This window comes from Oncorhynchus mykiss, chromosome 10 (genome assembly GCF_013265735.2).
Source record: "Oncorhynchus mykiss isolate Arlee chromosome 10, USDA_OmykA_1.1, whole genome shotgun sequence".
Lineage (NCBI taxonomy): Eukaryota > Metazoa > Chordata > Actinopteri > Salmoniformes > Salmonidae > Oncorhynchus > Oncorhynchus mykiss.
In genome coordinates, this window is record NC_048574.1 from 36,576,186 (window position 1) to 36,593,314 (window position 17,129).

Below are 17,129 nucleotides of genomic sequence, written 5' to 3' on the forward strand. Positions count from 1 at the left end.
CTCTTAGTATCAGTACCTTCTGTCCCTCTGTCCCTCTAACCTCTATCGCTCCCCTCTTAGTATCAGTACCTTCTGTCCCTCTGTCCCTCTAACCTCTATCCTCTAACCTCTATCGCTCCCCTCTTAGTATCAGTTCCTTCTGTCCCTCTGTCCCTCTGTCCCTCTAACCTCTATCGCTCCCCTCTTAGTATCAGTACCTTCTGTCCCTCTGTCCCTCTAACCTCTATCCTCTAACCTCTATCGCTCCCCTCTCAGTATCAGTTCCTTCTGTCCTCTGTCCCTCTAACCTCTATTGCTCCCCTATTAGTATCAGTTCCTTCTGTCCCTCTGTCCCTCTAACCTCTATCGCTCCCCTCTTAGTATCAGTTCCTTCTATCCCTCTGTCCCTCTAACCTCTATCGCTCCAATCTTAGTATCAGTTCCTTCTGTCCCTCTGTCCCTCTGTCCCTCTGTCCCTCTAACCTCTATCGCTCCCCTCTTAGTATCAGTTCCTTCTGTCCTCTGTCCCTCTAACCTCTATCGCTCCCCTCTTAGTATCAGTACCTTCTGTCCCTCTGTCCCTCTAACCTCTATCGCTCCCCTCTTAGTATCAGTTCCTTCTGTCCCTCTGTCCCTCTGTCCCTCTAACCTCTATCGCTCCCCTCTTAGTATCAGTGCCCTCTGTCCCTCTGTCCCTCTAACCTCTATCGCTCCCCTCTTAGTATCAGTTCCTTCTGTCCCTCTGTCCCTCTAACCTCTATCCCTCCCATCTTAGTATCAGTACCTTCTGTCCCTCTGTCCCTCTAACCTCTATCCTCTAACCTCTATCGCTCCCCTCTTAGTATCAGTACCTTCTGTCCCTCTGTCACTCTAACCTCTATCCTCTAACCTCTATCGCTCCCCTCTTAGTATCAGTTCCTTCTGTCCCTCTGTCCCTATGTCCCTCTAACCTCTATCACTCCCCTCTTAGTATCAGTTCCTTCTGTCCTCTGTCCCTCTAACCTCTATCACTCCCCTCTTAGTATCAGTACCTTCTGTCCCTCTGTCCCTCTAACCTCTATCGCTCCCCTCTTAGTATCAGTTCCTTCTGTCCCTCTGTCCCTCTGTCCTTCTAACCTCTATCGCTCCCCTCTTAGTATCAGTTCCTTCTGTCCCTCTGTCCCTCTGTCCCTTTAACATCTATCGCTCCCCTCTTAGTATCAGTTCCTTCTGTCCCTCTGTCCCTCTAACCTCTATCCTCTAACCTCTATCGCTCCCCTCTTAGTATCAGTTCCCTCTGTCCCTCTGTCCCTCTAACCTCTATCGCTCCCCTCTTAGTATCAGTTCCTTCTGTCCCTCTGTCCCTCTAACCTCTATCCCTCCCATCTTAGTATCAGTACCTTCTGTCCCTCTGTCCCTCTAACCTCTATCCTCTAACCTCTATCGCTCCCCTCTTAGTATCAGTACCTTCTGTCTCTCTAACCTCTATCCTCTAACCTCTATCGCTCCCCTCTTAGTATCAGTTCCTTCTGTCCCTCTGTCCCTCTAACCTCTATCGCTCCCCTCTTAGTATCAGTTCCCTCTGTCCCTCTGTCCCTCTAACCTATATCGCTCCCCTCTTAGTATCAGTTCCCTCTGTCCCTCTGTCCCTCTAACCTCTATCGCTCCCCCCTTAGTATCAGTTCCTTCTGTCCCTCTAACCTCTATCGCTCCCCTCTTAGTATCAGTTCCTTCTGTCCCTCTGTCCCTCTAACCTCTATCGCTCCCCTCTTAGTATCAGTACCTTCTGTCCCTCTGTCCCTCTAACCTCTATCCTCTAACCTCTATCGCTCCCCTCTTAGTATCAGTTCCTTCTGTCCCTCTGTCCCTCTGTCCCTCTAACCTCTATCGCTCCCCTCTCAGTATCAGTTCCTTCTGTCCTCTGTCCCTCTAACCTCTATCGCTCCCCTATTAGTATCAGTTCCTTCTGTCCCTCTGTCCCTCTAACCTCTATCCTCTAACCTCTATCGCTCCCCTCTTAGTATCAGTTCCTTCTATCCCTCTGTCCCTCTAACCTCTATCGCTCCAATCTTAGTATCAGTTCCTTCTGTCCCTCTGTCCCTCTAACCTCTATCGCTCCCCTCTTAGTATCAGTTCCTTCTGTCCTCTGTCCCTCTAACCTCTATCGCTCCCCTCTTAGTATCAGTACCTTCTGTCCCTCTGTCCCTCTAACCTCTATCGCTCCCCTCTTAGTATCAGTGCCTTCTGTCCCTCTGTCCCTCTGTCCCTCTAACCTCTATCGCTCCCCTCTTAGTATCAGTTCCTTCTGTCCCTCTAACCTCTATCCCTCCCATCTTAGTATCAGTACCTTCTGTCCCTCTGTCCCTCTAACCTCTATCCTCTAACCTCTATCGCTCCCCTCTTAGTATCAGTACCTTCTGTCTCTCTAACCTCTATCCTCTAACCTCTATCGCTCCCCTCTTAGTATCAGTACCTTCTGTCCCTCTGTCCCTCTAACTTCTATCCCTCCCCTCTTAGTATCAGTACCTTCTGTCCCTCTGTCCCTCTAACCTCCATCGCTCCCCTCTTAGTATCAGTGCCTTCTGTCCCTCTGTCCCTCTAACCTCTATCGCTCCCCTCTTAGTATCAGTTCCTTCTGTCCCTCTGTCCCTCTAACCTCTATCGCTCCCCTCTTAGTATCAGTTCCTTCTGTCCCTCTGTCCCTCTAACCTCTATCCCTCCCATCTTAGTATCAGTACCTTCTGTCCCTCTGTCCCTCTAACCTCTATCCTCTAACCTCTATCGCTCCCCTCTTAGTATCAGTACCTTCTGTCCCTCTAACCTCTATCCTCTAACCTCTGACCTCTAACCCAGGGATCATCAACTAGCGGATGGTCGGGGGGACGGAACATAATTACATATAATCTGTAGACTGCAAATTGACAGCAAGAAGCCCAAACAAATATAACATTTGACTAAAACATAATAATTTCAAACCTTACATTTGTATACGATCAGATGTGTTTCTATTGGGGAACATATTTTTTATTTTAAAATCACTTGGAGCTTGGAGTCTTTTATGTCCCCCAAAAATAATATACATATGTTTTGCTCAGAAAACTCGGGGGGACAAATTAAACCACCCGAGGGTCAAATTCGGCCCACGGGCCGCCAGTATGCGCTAACCTCTATACCCGCTTAGTATCAGTTCCTTCTGGCCCTCTGTCCTTCTAACTTCTATTAACCAAACTCTCTACCTCCTCTCCCCCTCCCCCCTCTTCACTTGTCCCTTCCCTCTGCCATCTCTTCTTCTACACCCCCCCCCCTCCTCCTCACCAGCTTTGACTCTGATGTTGGGGCTGCGGATCTTGCCAGCCTGGTTCTCTGCGGTGCAGAAGTAGTCGTTGTCGTGGATGTAGGAGTTGAAGGCGGAGGGAGAGAAGGGGTAGAGTTGGAGGGTGCCATTGGCATGGACATGACGGATGTGGGGCACGTCATAGATGTCATCGCCGGTGGCCAGGTACCAGCGCAGGATGGCGGTGGGGGTGCCGCCCGCCGGACAGGGCAGAGACACCCCCACCGAGCTGGAGTAGGTCAGCCTCTGGAGGGACGCCTTCACAAAGTACAGCCTGGTAGAGCCCACATCCTCACTGTGTACTGCATAGGGAGAGATATCACAGTCAGTAATAAGTAGTGTAGAGAGAAGAACAGTAAAACTGTAGAACAGTAAAACTGTAGAACTGTAAAACTGTAGAACAATAGAACTGTAGAACAATAGAACAGTACAACTGTAGAACTGTAGAACAGTAAAACTGTAGAACAATAGAACTGTAGAACAATAGAACAGTAGAACAGTAAAACTGTAGAACAGTAGAACTGTAGAACAATAGAACAGTAGAACAGTAGAACAATAGAACAGTAGAACAGTAAAACTGTAGAACAGTTAAACTGTAGAACAATAGAACTGTAGAACAGTAAAACTGTAGAATAATGGAACTGTAGAACAATAGAACAGTACAACTGTAGAACAATAGAACTGTAGAACTGTAAAACTGTAGAACAATAGAACTGTAGAACAACAGTACAACTGTAGAACAGTACAACTGTAGAACTGTAGAACAATAGAACAGTAGAACAGTAAAACTGTAGAACAATAGAACAATAGAACTGTAGAACAATAGAACAGTAAAACTGTAGAACAATAGAACAGTAGAACAGTAAAACTGTAGAACAGTTAAACTGTAGAACAATAGAACTGTAGAACAGTAAAACTGTAGAATAATGGAACTGTAGAACAATAGAACAGTACAACTGTAGAACAATAGAACAGTAGAACAGTAAAACTGTAGAACAATAGAACTGTAGAACAATAGAACAGTAAAACTAAAGAACAATAGAACAGTAGAACAGTAAAACTGTAGAACAGTAAAACAGTAAAACTGTAGAACAGTAAAACGGTAGAACAGTAGAACAGTAAAACTGTAGAACAGTAAAACAGTAAAACTGTAGAACAGTAAAACAGTAAAACTGTAGAACGGTAAAACTGTAGAACAGTAAAACAGTAGAACAGTAGAACAGTAAAACTGTAGAACAGTAGAACAGTAAAACTGTAGAACAGTAGAACAGTAAAACTGTAGAACAGTAGAACAGTACAACTGTAGAACAGTACAACAGTAAAACTGTAGAACAGTTAAACTGTAGAACAATAGAACTGTAGAACAGTAAAATTGTAGAACATTAAAACTGTAGAACAGTAGAACAGTAAAACTGTAGAACAGTAGAACAGTAAAACTGTAGAACAGTAAAACTGTAGAACAGTAGAACAGTAGAACTGTAAAATAGTAAAACTGTAGAACAGTAGAATAGTAGAACTGTAGAACAGTAGAACAGTAGAACTGTAAAACAGTAAACTGTAGAACAGTAGAATAGTAGAACTGTAGAACTGTAGAACAGTAGAACTGTAGAACTGTAGTAGAACACTGTAGTAGAACAGTAGAACCGTAGAACAGTAGAACTGTAGAACTGTAGAACAGTAGAACAGTAGAACAGTAGAACTGTAGAACTGTAGAATTGTAGAACAGTAGAATAGTAGAATAGTAGAACTGTAGAACAGTAGAACAGTAGAACAGTAGAAATGTAGAACAGTAGAATAGTAGAACTGTAGTAGAACAGTAGAACAGTAGAATAGTAGAACAGTAGAATAGTAGAACAGTAGAACAGTAGAACTGTAGAACTGTAGTAGAACAGTAGAACAGTAGAACAGTAGAACTGTAGAACAGTAGAATAATAGAAAAGTAGAACAGTAGAACAGTAGAATTGTAGAACTGTAGAACAGTAGAATAGTAGAACAGTGGAACAGTAGAACAGTAAAACTGTAGAACTGTAGTGGAATAGTAGAACAGTAGAACAGTAGAACTGTAGAACTGTAGTAGAACAGTAGAACTGTAGTAGAACTGTAGAACAGTAGAACAGTAGCACTGTAGTAGAACAGTGGAACTGTAGAACAGTAGAACTATAGAACTGTAGTAGAACTGTAGAACAGTAGAACAGTAGCACTGTAGTAGAACAGTGGAACTGTAGAACAGTAGAACTGTAGAACTGTAGTAGAACAGTAGAACTGTAGTAGAACTAATAGAACTGTAGAATAGTAGAACTGTAGAACAGTAGCACTGTAGTAGAACAGTGGAACTGTAGATCAGTAGAACTGTAGAACTGTAGTAGAACAGTAGAACTGTAGTAGAACTAATAGAACTGTAGAATAGTAGAACTGTAGAACAGTAGAACTGTATAAGCAAAGTGTCACTGTTGTAAAATAACAGGTGAGGAACTGCTTGAAAAACACACTGTTGAGCACCATATTCAAAACACACATCTGGAAATCTGCCCAGGCGTTATTCAATGGGCGGCAGTGGTTAGAGCGTTGGACTAGTAACCGAAAGGTTGCAAGTTCAAATCCCCGAGCTGACAAGGTACAAATCTGTCGTTCTGCCCCTGAACAGGCAGTTAACCCACTGTTTGTGGGCTGTCATTGAAAATAAGAATTTGTTCTTAACTGACTTGCCTAGTTAAAAAAATAAAAATAGTTCAATTAAAGTCATAATAAATTAAACTGAAGAGTAATAAACAGATGTAACAGACAGGAAGGATAAGAATGCCCTTCAAATGTGGAGCAAAATAATCAGAACAAATGTATGTCAAATGTCCAGCTGCAAACATCAGTCATGTGATGCAGAAAGCCAGGGATTTGGGCTAAAGCCTCTGGTGGGTTAGGTGGATGTGGGAGGAGGCCTCTACCTACACACAGACACACACACACTCACAGAGGAAACACACAGTTAAGTTATGTGATTGGAATTTGTATGCCAGACGCAGAGTTAAATCGGTTTAATCTCCTTTCATATTTAACACACCAGGAGTGTTCCTCCTGGGTACTCAGATTAGGGACACACAACCCCAGCAGAGAGAGAAAGGGAGGTCCCCACATTTAGGGTCAAGGAGGGGAAGATTAGAAGAGAGAAATGACCCTGTCATAGATGGACAGATGTGTCCAAATCTTTGCCCTGCCCCCCCCCCCCCCCCCCCCCAATATGTAATACACACATTTTTTCTAACTCCCATTCTGTATCAGCTTTCAGGTTCAGCTCAGCACACAGAGTTCAACTCATTCATCTAACCATCTAGCATACGTATGAATGAAGCAAAATTATCTGTAGCCAGATCATTGGAGCTTCAGAGATCCGAGAAATCACCCCACCCCAGAAATTCACATCTAGCTGTGGACTCTCTATTGTCCAGCACTTCCTACACCACTGTCCAGCCCCTCCGACACCACTGTCCAGCCCCTCCGACACCACTGTCCAGCCCCTCCGACACCACTGTCCAAACATCTGCACCAGGCTCTCTAGTACCCTTCTGGTAAACACATATATCCCTTTCATACACAGACAAAATCCCACTAATTTACCATGCCTGCTTCTTTATAGCATTGTACATTAAACCCCTCCTAAAGACCTACTCATGACTCCTGCATTTTCACAGAACCTGTAACCAAAATACAGCCATCGGTACTGTGTGAATGGTTCTCTGCTTTTTCTGCAGGTAAATTGATCAACACTTCCATTGTTTAACACCTCCCTAATTTGGAATTCAAACATCCCCCTATGGGTTAACAACACCCCCACCCCTCCCAATGTGCCAGTTAACCACTGATATGTATGAAAGGGGTATACCTGCAAGAAAGTGGTAAATAACTGGCTGTTTGAAAGGGGCTCATTGCCTTTAATTTTTGACAGGTAATATGCCACATCTTCTGCCTGAAATCGATATCATTTCATGGGCTCATTAAATGTCAATTTGTGTACGCAAGTATGTACCTTGTGTTGTTGACAGACAGATTATTTACATGTGTAGATTCAGATGGTGGTGATAACAACACATCAAACCATGAAGCGTTTTCTCACGGAATCAGCACCATGGACAGAGGCTATACATTAACCCTACAGTAAGATCAGCACCATGACAGAGGCTATACATTAACCCTACAGTAAGATCAGCACCATGACAGAGACTATACATTAACCCTACAGTAAGATCAGCACCATGACAGAGGGTATACATTAACCCTACAGTAAGATCAGCACCATGACAGAGGCTATACATTAACCCTACAGTAAGATCAGCACCATGACAGAGGCTATACATTAACCCTACAGTAAGATCAGCATCATGACAGAGGGTATCCATTAACCCTACAGTAAGATCAGCACCATGGACAGAGGCTATACGTTAACCCTACAGTAAGATCAGCACCATGGACAGAGGCTATACGTTAATCCTACAGTAAGATCAGCACCATGACAGAGGGTATCCATTAACCCTACAGTAAGATCAGCACCGTGACAGAGGCTATACATTAACCCTACAGTAAGATCAGCACCATGGACAGAGGTTATACATTAACCCTACAGTAAGATCAACACCATAGACAGTCTATACATTAAACCTAGAGTAAGTTCAGCTCCTCTGGATAATGATGTTGTTACGTCAACTGAGGGCAGTATGCTAGAGATGGTAAATATGAACTCTAGCCGTCCATCCGATGGTGGGCTACTGAATCCAGGTCAGACATTCTCCCCCACCCCTTGCAGATTACTGATAATGGCCCTCGAGCATAAAACCCATATTAAAGATTGCAATATCTATAATCTCCCAATGTGGGGACAGGACTAAAGTGGAGGGGTGGAAGGGGGCTAAAGGCTGGGGGTCACCCTGAGAGCTTAGGGGAGCTGGGGGGGCTGCGAAGCAGGACCACATCTCTTTAGATTAGGGGCCTGGGGGGTGAGGAGGCTTGGGGGGGCAGAGGGTACTGTACTGGGCAGGGTGGAGTGGCACTCAAAAGCTGTCAGAAACAGACACACACACCACACACACAACAAACACACACTCAAAGGCTGTCAGAAACAGACACACACATGACAAACACACAGACACACATGCTCTGAGCAGCACTTAGGATACATTCAAACTGGGAGATAAAAGAGGGGTTGCCATGGTGGCACTGACATGTGACTAAAAAAAGACATAGAACATACTACATGTGAATGTAGTGTGAATACATTTTATGTGTATAAACTTGGTGCGGGTGACTTCCATGTTCCATCCAAGTCAATGGGAGGAGAAGCCAAAGAGGCAACGAGTGGCTAAAATGGCCAACTCCATTTTGTGGAATCAGTGACTTCTTTTAAGACAAACTAGTCTGGATGGAATCAATCATACAGCCAAAACATTCTAGTATCCCATTTGAATGTGCATTGACTGTCAGCGTATTACTGTACTATGTCATGCTAACACATCAACCAATGCCCTTTCAGTCAAATTCAGTCCAACGCATAAGCGTTGACCTGTTGAGCTGGAAGTTCAGTCCAAAACCGCTAAGAAAACACGATGAAGAAAAACAATCGAAAAGATAGAGAACGAAACATCCACCTCCCCTTATTTATTGTGGGGTGTTTTCGTTGCAGTGCATTGGAGCCTGCTAATAGTGCTGGTTGAGCTGAGCCCTGGTTGGCTGGTTAGCTGGCTGCAGGAGTGAGTGTGCGCAGAACACACTGAGACACTATTTTATGCAGCCTGCTAGAGAACGAGACATGAATATGTATGTCGAGATGCAGAAGCCATTGCCTATGCAATACTTCATTATGCATAATGCAGCTGGCCTACGCCACTCACTCCACACACACACACACAGACAAATGCACTCCACACACACAAATCACACACACACACAATCGTATTGCATGTTAAACACGATACACACACTGATGAGCTGGTAAACAAATGCCAACATTCCCACCACCCTCACCCCCTTAATACACAAACTCTCACACCCTCACTCCCTGAGCCCAACCAAATGCATAAAGCCTTCTTCTCTTCTACATCTTCCCCCCCTTTTCTTCATCTCTCCCTCATTCTCTCTTTTACCCTCTGCTCATGTGCATACACATCAATGCTCCCTTGCAACCCCCATCCTCCTCTCTTTCTCTCTGTCACACATCATGGAGCACCTCTTCCCATGGAGACAGACGTAGGATCATTTTCAGCCAGACTGAAACTCCACTTCCTCCTTTCCTTCCCTCCATCTCCCTGTGCTCTTCATTCCCCTCCGTTCCCTCCATCTATCCATCTCTAACCTTCCGAATGCTAGCTATCTCAGATCTTGGTGAGTCTCACAGCGACTTTTGAAGTTGTGTGCCAACGTGTTTGCATTTAGAACTGAGCGAATCAAATATTTTCCTGTGTGTGTGTGTGTGTGTGTGTGTGTGTGTGTGTGTGTGTGTGTGTGTGTCTGTGTGTGTGTGTGTGTGTGTGTGTGTGTGTGAGGAGCAGGGGGAGGGTAAGTACATAAAAATGAGAAAAGGAGAGACAGGGAGATGGAGGTAGGTGTAAGCAGGGCCGGCTCCAGGCATAAGCGGCCGCTGGGGGTAATTCCTATAGTGGAAATTCTCGTTTAGGTTTCACATCCGAAGAATGAAACAGGCTGCTAATCAGGGGTTGGAACCAGTTCAGGGAACAGAAGCGAAAACTAGAAAATAAACGGAACCGGAAACTAAACTGATCTATACTGTTCCAGAACAGAACCGTCATTATAAAAGCACGAGAACCTGGTTAATATTGTTATTTTACTTTCTAGACATTTTTCTTTGCCCCACAAAAAAGAACCGCAACAAAGCGCCTATGCAAACCCTCATTCTGTCACGTAGAAACGTATTCCAGTGTCTGCCTGCAAGATTAGAATCTTTGCCAGTGTTTGTGTGTTTAGGCTACCTTCCCCTCCACCTCCGAATGCTACGATAGGCTACTGTACTGACATTACACACCAGGCCTTTACAAGCATGATTCATCTTTTTTATTAGCCAGAGAAGAATGGATTCACTTTTTCAACTCTAGTTCAAATCAAATCAAATCTTATTTGTCACATACACATGGTTAGCAGATGTTAATGCGAGTGTAGCGAAATGCTTGTGCTTCTAGTTCCGACAATGCAGTAATAACCAACGAGTAATCTAACCTACCAATTCCACAACAACTACCTTATACACACAAGTGTAAAGGGATGAAGAATATGTACATAAAAATATATGAATGAGTGATGGTACAGAACGGCATAGGCAAGATGCAGTAGATGGTACATTAAGGATACTATAGGCCTGGTTATCACATTTCACACTGGATTTATTAACTACAAAAAGATAAGACGTGTTTTTGATTCTGGTGCCGCTCTGAACACACACGCTTGTTAGCTTTCTAGCTAAAGTGTGTTAGCTAGCTAGCACAAGCTTGCTAGCTAGCTAGCTCAAAGAACCTTCAAAGTTCCTTCAAAGAAGCCGCTCCTCCTATGTATAGTTCTGTATACCTAATTCAGATAATGCATGTCATAACAACATGCCCAGTACTTCAATCCTCCTCCTCACCCCTCTCTCGCTTTCTCCACACCTACATCTTGCGCCATAGGCTACACGTGTCTGTTCATCATGTGCATAAACAACTAGCTCGCCAGGTCTATCCAATTGGTGAAATCATTTAATGAGCTTAATGTAAAAAAAAACTGTTGATTTCAAAAGTGAAAAAAGGAACAGAAAGGAACGATATAAACTTTTTTGAAAATTTTGTTTGAACCGGTTCAGAACTTTATTTTACTGTTCAGAACAGTGTAACGAAAAAAAAAATGTGGTTCTGTTCAGAATGAAACCATTGGAAAATATTTTTGATTCCAACCCCTGCTGCTAATACATATTCACGAATTGGAGGTGAGAACATTGTGGTGATTTCCACGTGGAGTGGAGAAATAACAACAAGTAGGGCACTGACAGCTGTCAGTGTAGCTAGCTATTATGCTAACCTTATATAGCTAGCTAATGTTGAATGTTGTTGCTACATAGTACTCAGAAGATTAGCCAGCTGGCCAGGCTATGGCTGGTTCTGGAGCTGGATTTGTCATAAGCATTTAGGGACAACTTCGCCACAGATGGATTGGGGAAATCACTATCTTTGACTTTGCCAATTATTGTTATCTCCAAAGTTTTGGCATCTTCCATAAATTGCGGCCGTGAATCTGCCATAGAAATACAAAGGAGATTAAGCTCTGGTAATATTGATAGCCTAACTTTTGAACGGTTTGGACTACAGAATGCGTTGTTTTTCTACATGGTAGGCTGTGCAACAGCAATGCCAAGTCAGCCCGTGCTCATGCCATGGTTCTGACAGCTAGGTGAAGTCAAATGATAGGCTACAATGACTTTGCTCATGATGAAAAACTATGACTTATTGACTTAAATCGTTGTGCAACATTATGGGTAAGCTATGGGCATCGTCTATCAGCTGAAAAAAAAGTGAATGTCCACTCTTGTGGGCGTTTAAAACTGCAAAAAGAATCTCTCCACCCCATGGCAAAATGGGTAGAATTGCAAGAAATAAGGTGTAAAACTGCAAAAATGTTCTCTCTGCCCCATGGCAAAAAAAGGCCAGGCACCACACCTTAATATGGATTTGTGTTTCTCTTAATCCTATCACTATCAACTTTTACGTGTTGAATGTAGACTTGAATAAAACACTTTTGGTATATACATATACACTTTAGAAATACATACATTTTAAAGTGGTTAAAATTCATAAAAATGTTGATGACGTAGTGTGATAAACTAAAGAAAATATTCATTTAAACTAAGTTTTTTAAATGTTTATGCTTACTTTTTGAAATAACTAATATTAACGGACCAAAATACCAACACATCTCTAAATGGAGAGGCAGATGAAAAAGTGTCATTTCAGCCTGTGGTGCCTGGCCTTAAATTTGTTATAAAATGTCCAACTCATCTCCAACTCATGGCAAAATGTGTAGATTTTCAGGAAATGTACTTTAAAAACATAAATGTTTCTCTCCGCCATCAAGAGAGGGGCCACTAAAATGTTTTGCAGTGAGGTGGTGGGCCCCCCAACCAAATCTCGCTTAGGGCCCCCAAAAGGCTAGAGTCAGCCCTGGGTGTAAGCTTATGAACAATCCTTAGGGGTCTGGGATAAGGTGGTTGGTGTGGGGTGGGGAGGAGTGAGTGAGTGCTGGGCTGGGGGGTTGTTGGGGGTTACATCTCATCAAGGCATGGGTTTTGCCCCCCCCTGCTTTCTGTACACCCAATACGCCCCCCAGGCCCATGCTGCGTCAGTGAAAAGTGTGCTTCTTCAGCAGTCCCCATGGACCCGTTCCCCCTCACATCAAAGCAGCCAGTTTCTCTCATAATGTGAATATCAAATCTGTGGATCACAAGTCCCAGCACAGTCTGCATAAAACCGCCCCTCCCCCATCCTTTAATTCTGCCTAGTGATGAGGGAGAGAACGGGAGGGGGAGTGTGTGTGAGTGAGTGAGCGACTAATGGAGAGTGAGTGAAAGAGCGAGAGAGAGAACATACCTTAGACAAAAACAACCACCTGCTAGCCGAGTTCTACCATTAAAATTCCCTCAAATACATGAAGAACAGAGGTGATAAAAGATTATCAACTTAGACACACACCTCCTCACCTGTTGTTCAAAACGCATGTTTCATATCCCTGTTTTTCCAACATATTCGTTATCTATTTTTTTAATCTAATGCATTTTTGCCGAGATACTTTATCCCATTCTGGTACGATACGTTGTAAGGATGGGTTGAGAGAAGAGCGAGAGGATGTGGAGAGACTAGAACAGCAAATGGGAAACGCAAAGGGGATACTTGGGACGTCCAACTTTGACGTCACCCCATTGAAGCTGAAATGTAATACGGTTAATGTAAGGGTTAGGTACGATGTGCCATGACGATATGACATGATCCTATCGCTGAAAGTTCCATTGCTCCTCTCTGGGCGCTCTGAACTCCCCTGCGCTCCCCTGCCAGCCTCACCACTGCAACGCACCACTTTTACACCAGCAGCAGAAACGTTCAGCCTACTGTACATCTGACAACATTATTAAATAGGTAGACCTAATCAACACTACACCAAGGTAAAACGCACCTTTCGAGTTCCTTACTGGAGGCAAAGGCAACTCCGGCCAAGGACATATAAATAGTTTTGTACCCACATGAAGTCCATTGAAAAAGTTTGCGGGATGATTTTTTACGGGAGGGAGGTTTGAAGGTGTATTTGTGCTCAAAACGAAAACAATAATAAATACAAATTCTAACAGTAGGCCTTTTTACCTTTTTACGAGTAGGTTAAGACTATTTGACTTCTTATTGAACCCAGGGCAACCAGCACCGAATCAAGGAGTCCGAATTAATCTAAATTACACTAACAAATAATCGAGATATGACAATGTCTGTTTGTGTTTATAAGAATACAATCTGACCCTTCACGTTACAATTAAGTGGAAGTAGGCCTATACTAAGTTTACGAAAAGGGCTGTGCATTTTATTATTTCAGTATTATTGCATAAAAAACGTGATTTATGAACATATTCGATTCGAAAAATAAGAGCAGGGACTATGGGCAATTATCTTGGCACGCTTCTGTCCTGTGACCTGCTTTGCTGCTCTGTCATTGGGTGATACGGCAGAACCCAGCGCTAATTGCGCAGCTGTGGGGAGAAGGCAGCTGGGGATTTGGGCTAAAATAGAGAGAGACCAATTTTGCATATTTCTATTTTATATGAGGGAGGGGCAGGAGCGGGAGGGAGGGAGGGGTAGAGGGTGACAGTTGGATCTTATGACGATGGAGGGAATGCCTTATGACAACATATATTTTGATTTCTTCAACTCAGTTTCCAAATGCAATTGAGGGGACAATTTGATTATATTCATTTAATTTTAATTTCATAATTCATATTTTTTCAATAGACCTATACATCCTAAAAATGACACTGAAATTACAAAATGTTCTACATCAAATATAGCATTTCTGAAATGCCTACATCATTAATTGATCATCATTCTAGGTAATCATTAATACAAATCTGTGTATCAGTGTAAGATTATCAAAATTTGTATTTAAAAAATAATGTAGTCTGATTATAAAAATCCATTCAAATGAATTCCATATTGACAAAATTGCCTAATGCCCACCTTCCGTGAGGAAATGTAGCGCTAATGGTCGTAAACATATGCTATTTCATTTAGCGACATTGGTTGTAGGCCTAAAAAATATTGAGCGATTTGCAACACTTAAAGATCTAGCAAATTAATACTAATGATTGTTACTGCCATTTTGACTAAAATAGGTTTGAGTGTCTCTTCTTTAATTTGTTTTCTTTGATTTACGTAATTGAACAATTTGTCGCTGTGAATAATTAGCTTGCTCATTGAATTTTGTGTATTTGCGTTGTAAATGGAAGTAGGTATGGAATAGAATATTCAACTAAAATGTGATGTTACAAAATATTAAAGTGAACCATTTAACAACAAAAAATGCTCACAATATATTGTTACAATGAAATTATAACCACATTGAAATCGCAACTTCACAGCCAACAGGCCCAACGCAAGGCAGAGAGGGAGGGGTGTCCCCCCTTTCACAAACACACATACACACAAATACACACGCACGCGCGCGCACACACAGCAGCCAGGGTTCAGGTGGGCTATTAGAGGGAAACACGCCTGGGCTTGTCTACATCCACCCACGCATCTGGGGCCTTCTTTGGTCTAATAAATTAGATCGAATTAAATAGTTTTAAAAGACTATTGGATGCTGGTCTGAGATCATTTGTGCCTATACCTTTTTTCTTCATTTTAATTGCTATGCATTCAGAGAGACATCCAAATGCTTCAATGTAAAATAGACCCATTTATGAAAATACGAAATTTCAACGTTCATGTGCACAGGACTTATTTCTCCAAAATTATAGGCTTATATGTCAGTGAACAATTATTAACACGAAACAGCCTAAGTAGAAGCAAGCGCCAATGTAAGTACGTATCTAGGCTATATGAGTTTGTCCTTCCAGTATTGACAAATGTCTGTCAGGCCTACACATAGCGTCATAAGAGAATCATCCTCCAGGCTAATTTATGAAATCATAACTCATAAAAATACACACATAACTTAAAACAGGCAGGCTAAACAAAGGACAGAGATGCTGTTTAGATGCTGTTCAGAATTATTATAATACACTGTAATAGCAAGGGAGATCAGCATGGTAATAGGGTCGGGGATTTTCAGCCATATTGAACAAGGATTTTCCCCTTCAAAACAGAAAGCACTTTATAAGAGAAATCATATAGGCCTAACCAACATTTTACTCATAATGTCCACAAAATAAAAGAGGACATTTTGAAAAGGGTAATTGTATTTTCATTATGTGGTAATTAATTTGGGTGCATCATTTATGTGGAAGAAGCTCTTCATTTGTTACTTCATTTTTCAACATGGCAACTAGCCTACTCATCGCCAGACAGGGACTCTTGCCAAAAATCTCATCAAAATCACCTCCCAAAAATCCCCACACTACCCCTCCAGAACATTACGGCTGTGTCCATAGCCAAGCGCTAAAAACACATTCACAGACAGACCCACAAAACGACACCAATAAGTCAAATAATCACAGCAAATTATATTTAAAAAAAGATTAACAATGAAATAAATGATAAGCATAGATTTTAAACAAATACTTCGCACTGCATGTGCCAGTGCCCATTCAAGTTTTGACCGCTCAAAAAGTCGACAAAATCAGGCATTTCAATCCCTTTCTTAATTTCTCTCTCTCTCCCATCTCGTTCGTTCTTCCTATCCAGCCATTTTACATATTCATAACTCTCGCTGGAATAATGCGAAAACAAACCGTGCTATCAGCACCGTTTGCGGCATCTTGGACCCGTGCACACCGCCACACAGCAATCAACAAAACATGTAGGGTACTTCACACCTAAAACACCTCTACCTGCACCGTTACAATAATATGGATTTTGTAGACAAAGTAATTTACACCCTTTTCAAATCCGATCTCTCCTAATTTCATGGATTCCATTGATAGGCTACATCAATTCAGTTATTTTTTTCCTGCTACATCTGTTGTTTCTTTACAATTATTGGTACATATTGCAGTACGGATTTTAATCAGGATAGAATAAGTAAGACACTCACTGGATTTAGTTTTAAAAAAGATAATAAATAAAAACAGTGTTTCTTACCTTCCTGGAGAGAGTACAGCAGGAGTAAAGTTACAAGCCACATGCCATAAATAGCAGGTATATTTTTCAGGAATGTTTGGCAATCCTGGCGAGTGTGCGGCGCAGTCTTTGGCCAGGCGAGTCTCCGTGCTGGACTGGCGACTATGCTCCCCAGCGGTCTCTCCAGCCCTGCTGCCCGGATAACCATCGCGGGGAAATGAGAAGCGCCTGTGAGACCCGCCCACGTCCCCTCCCCTCGATGTGACTATCATACACGTGAAGCCTCCCTCCTATTCTCATGAGACACCGCGGAACGATGGTTACGCGTCAAATTGAACCGCTGAGCCGGCCGAGGGTTGAGTTAAGTTGAGGAGTGGACATTCGGTCATTTATCATTGGAAAGGAGGGAGGGTGCACCGGTTTGACGAAGACAGGTGGATGTCTGCTGTCAGACTCTGACACGCAGGTGAGCGTGCCCACCTGTGTGCCACACAGGTGGCACACAGCCTGTTTCTCTGGCTATGGACTCCAGATACCATTGGAGACTAAATCCCTATAATCAA

At 42.8% G+C, this 17,129-nt stretch overlaps 1 protein-coding gene across 2 annotated transcripts in view; it reads right to left on the minus strand.

Moving 5' to 3' along the window:
• LOC110533100 (Down syndrome cell adhesion molecule-like protein 1 homolog) overlaps positions 1-16,763 on the minus strand; it is a 194,009-nt gene extending 177,246 nt beyond the window's left edge. For both annotated transcript variants that reach the window (XM_036990185.1, XM_036990184.1), the window contains exons 1-2: positions 16,588-16,763; positions 3,274-3,594 (exon numbers count right to left, since the gene is read on the minus strand). In XM_036990185.1, the coding sequence (XP_036846080.1) occupies positions 3,274-3,594; positions 16,588-16,630 (364 nt within the window). In that variant the 5' untranslated portion in view covers positions 16,631-16,763. The remainder of the gene's footprint in view (positions 1-3,273; positions 3,595-16,587) is intronic.
• Positions 16,764-17,129: the final 366 nt, after the last annotated feature.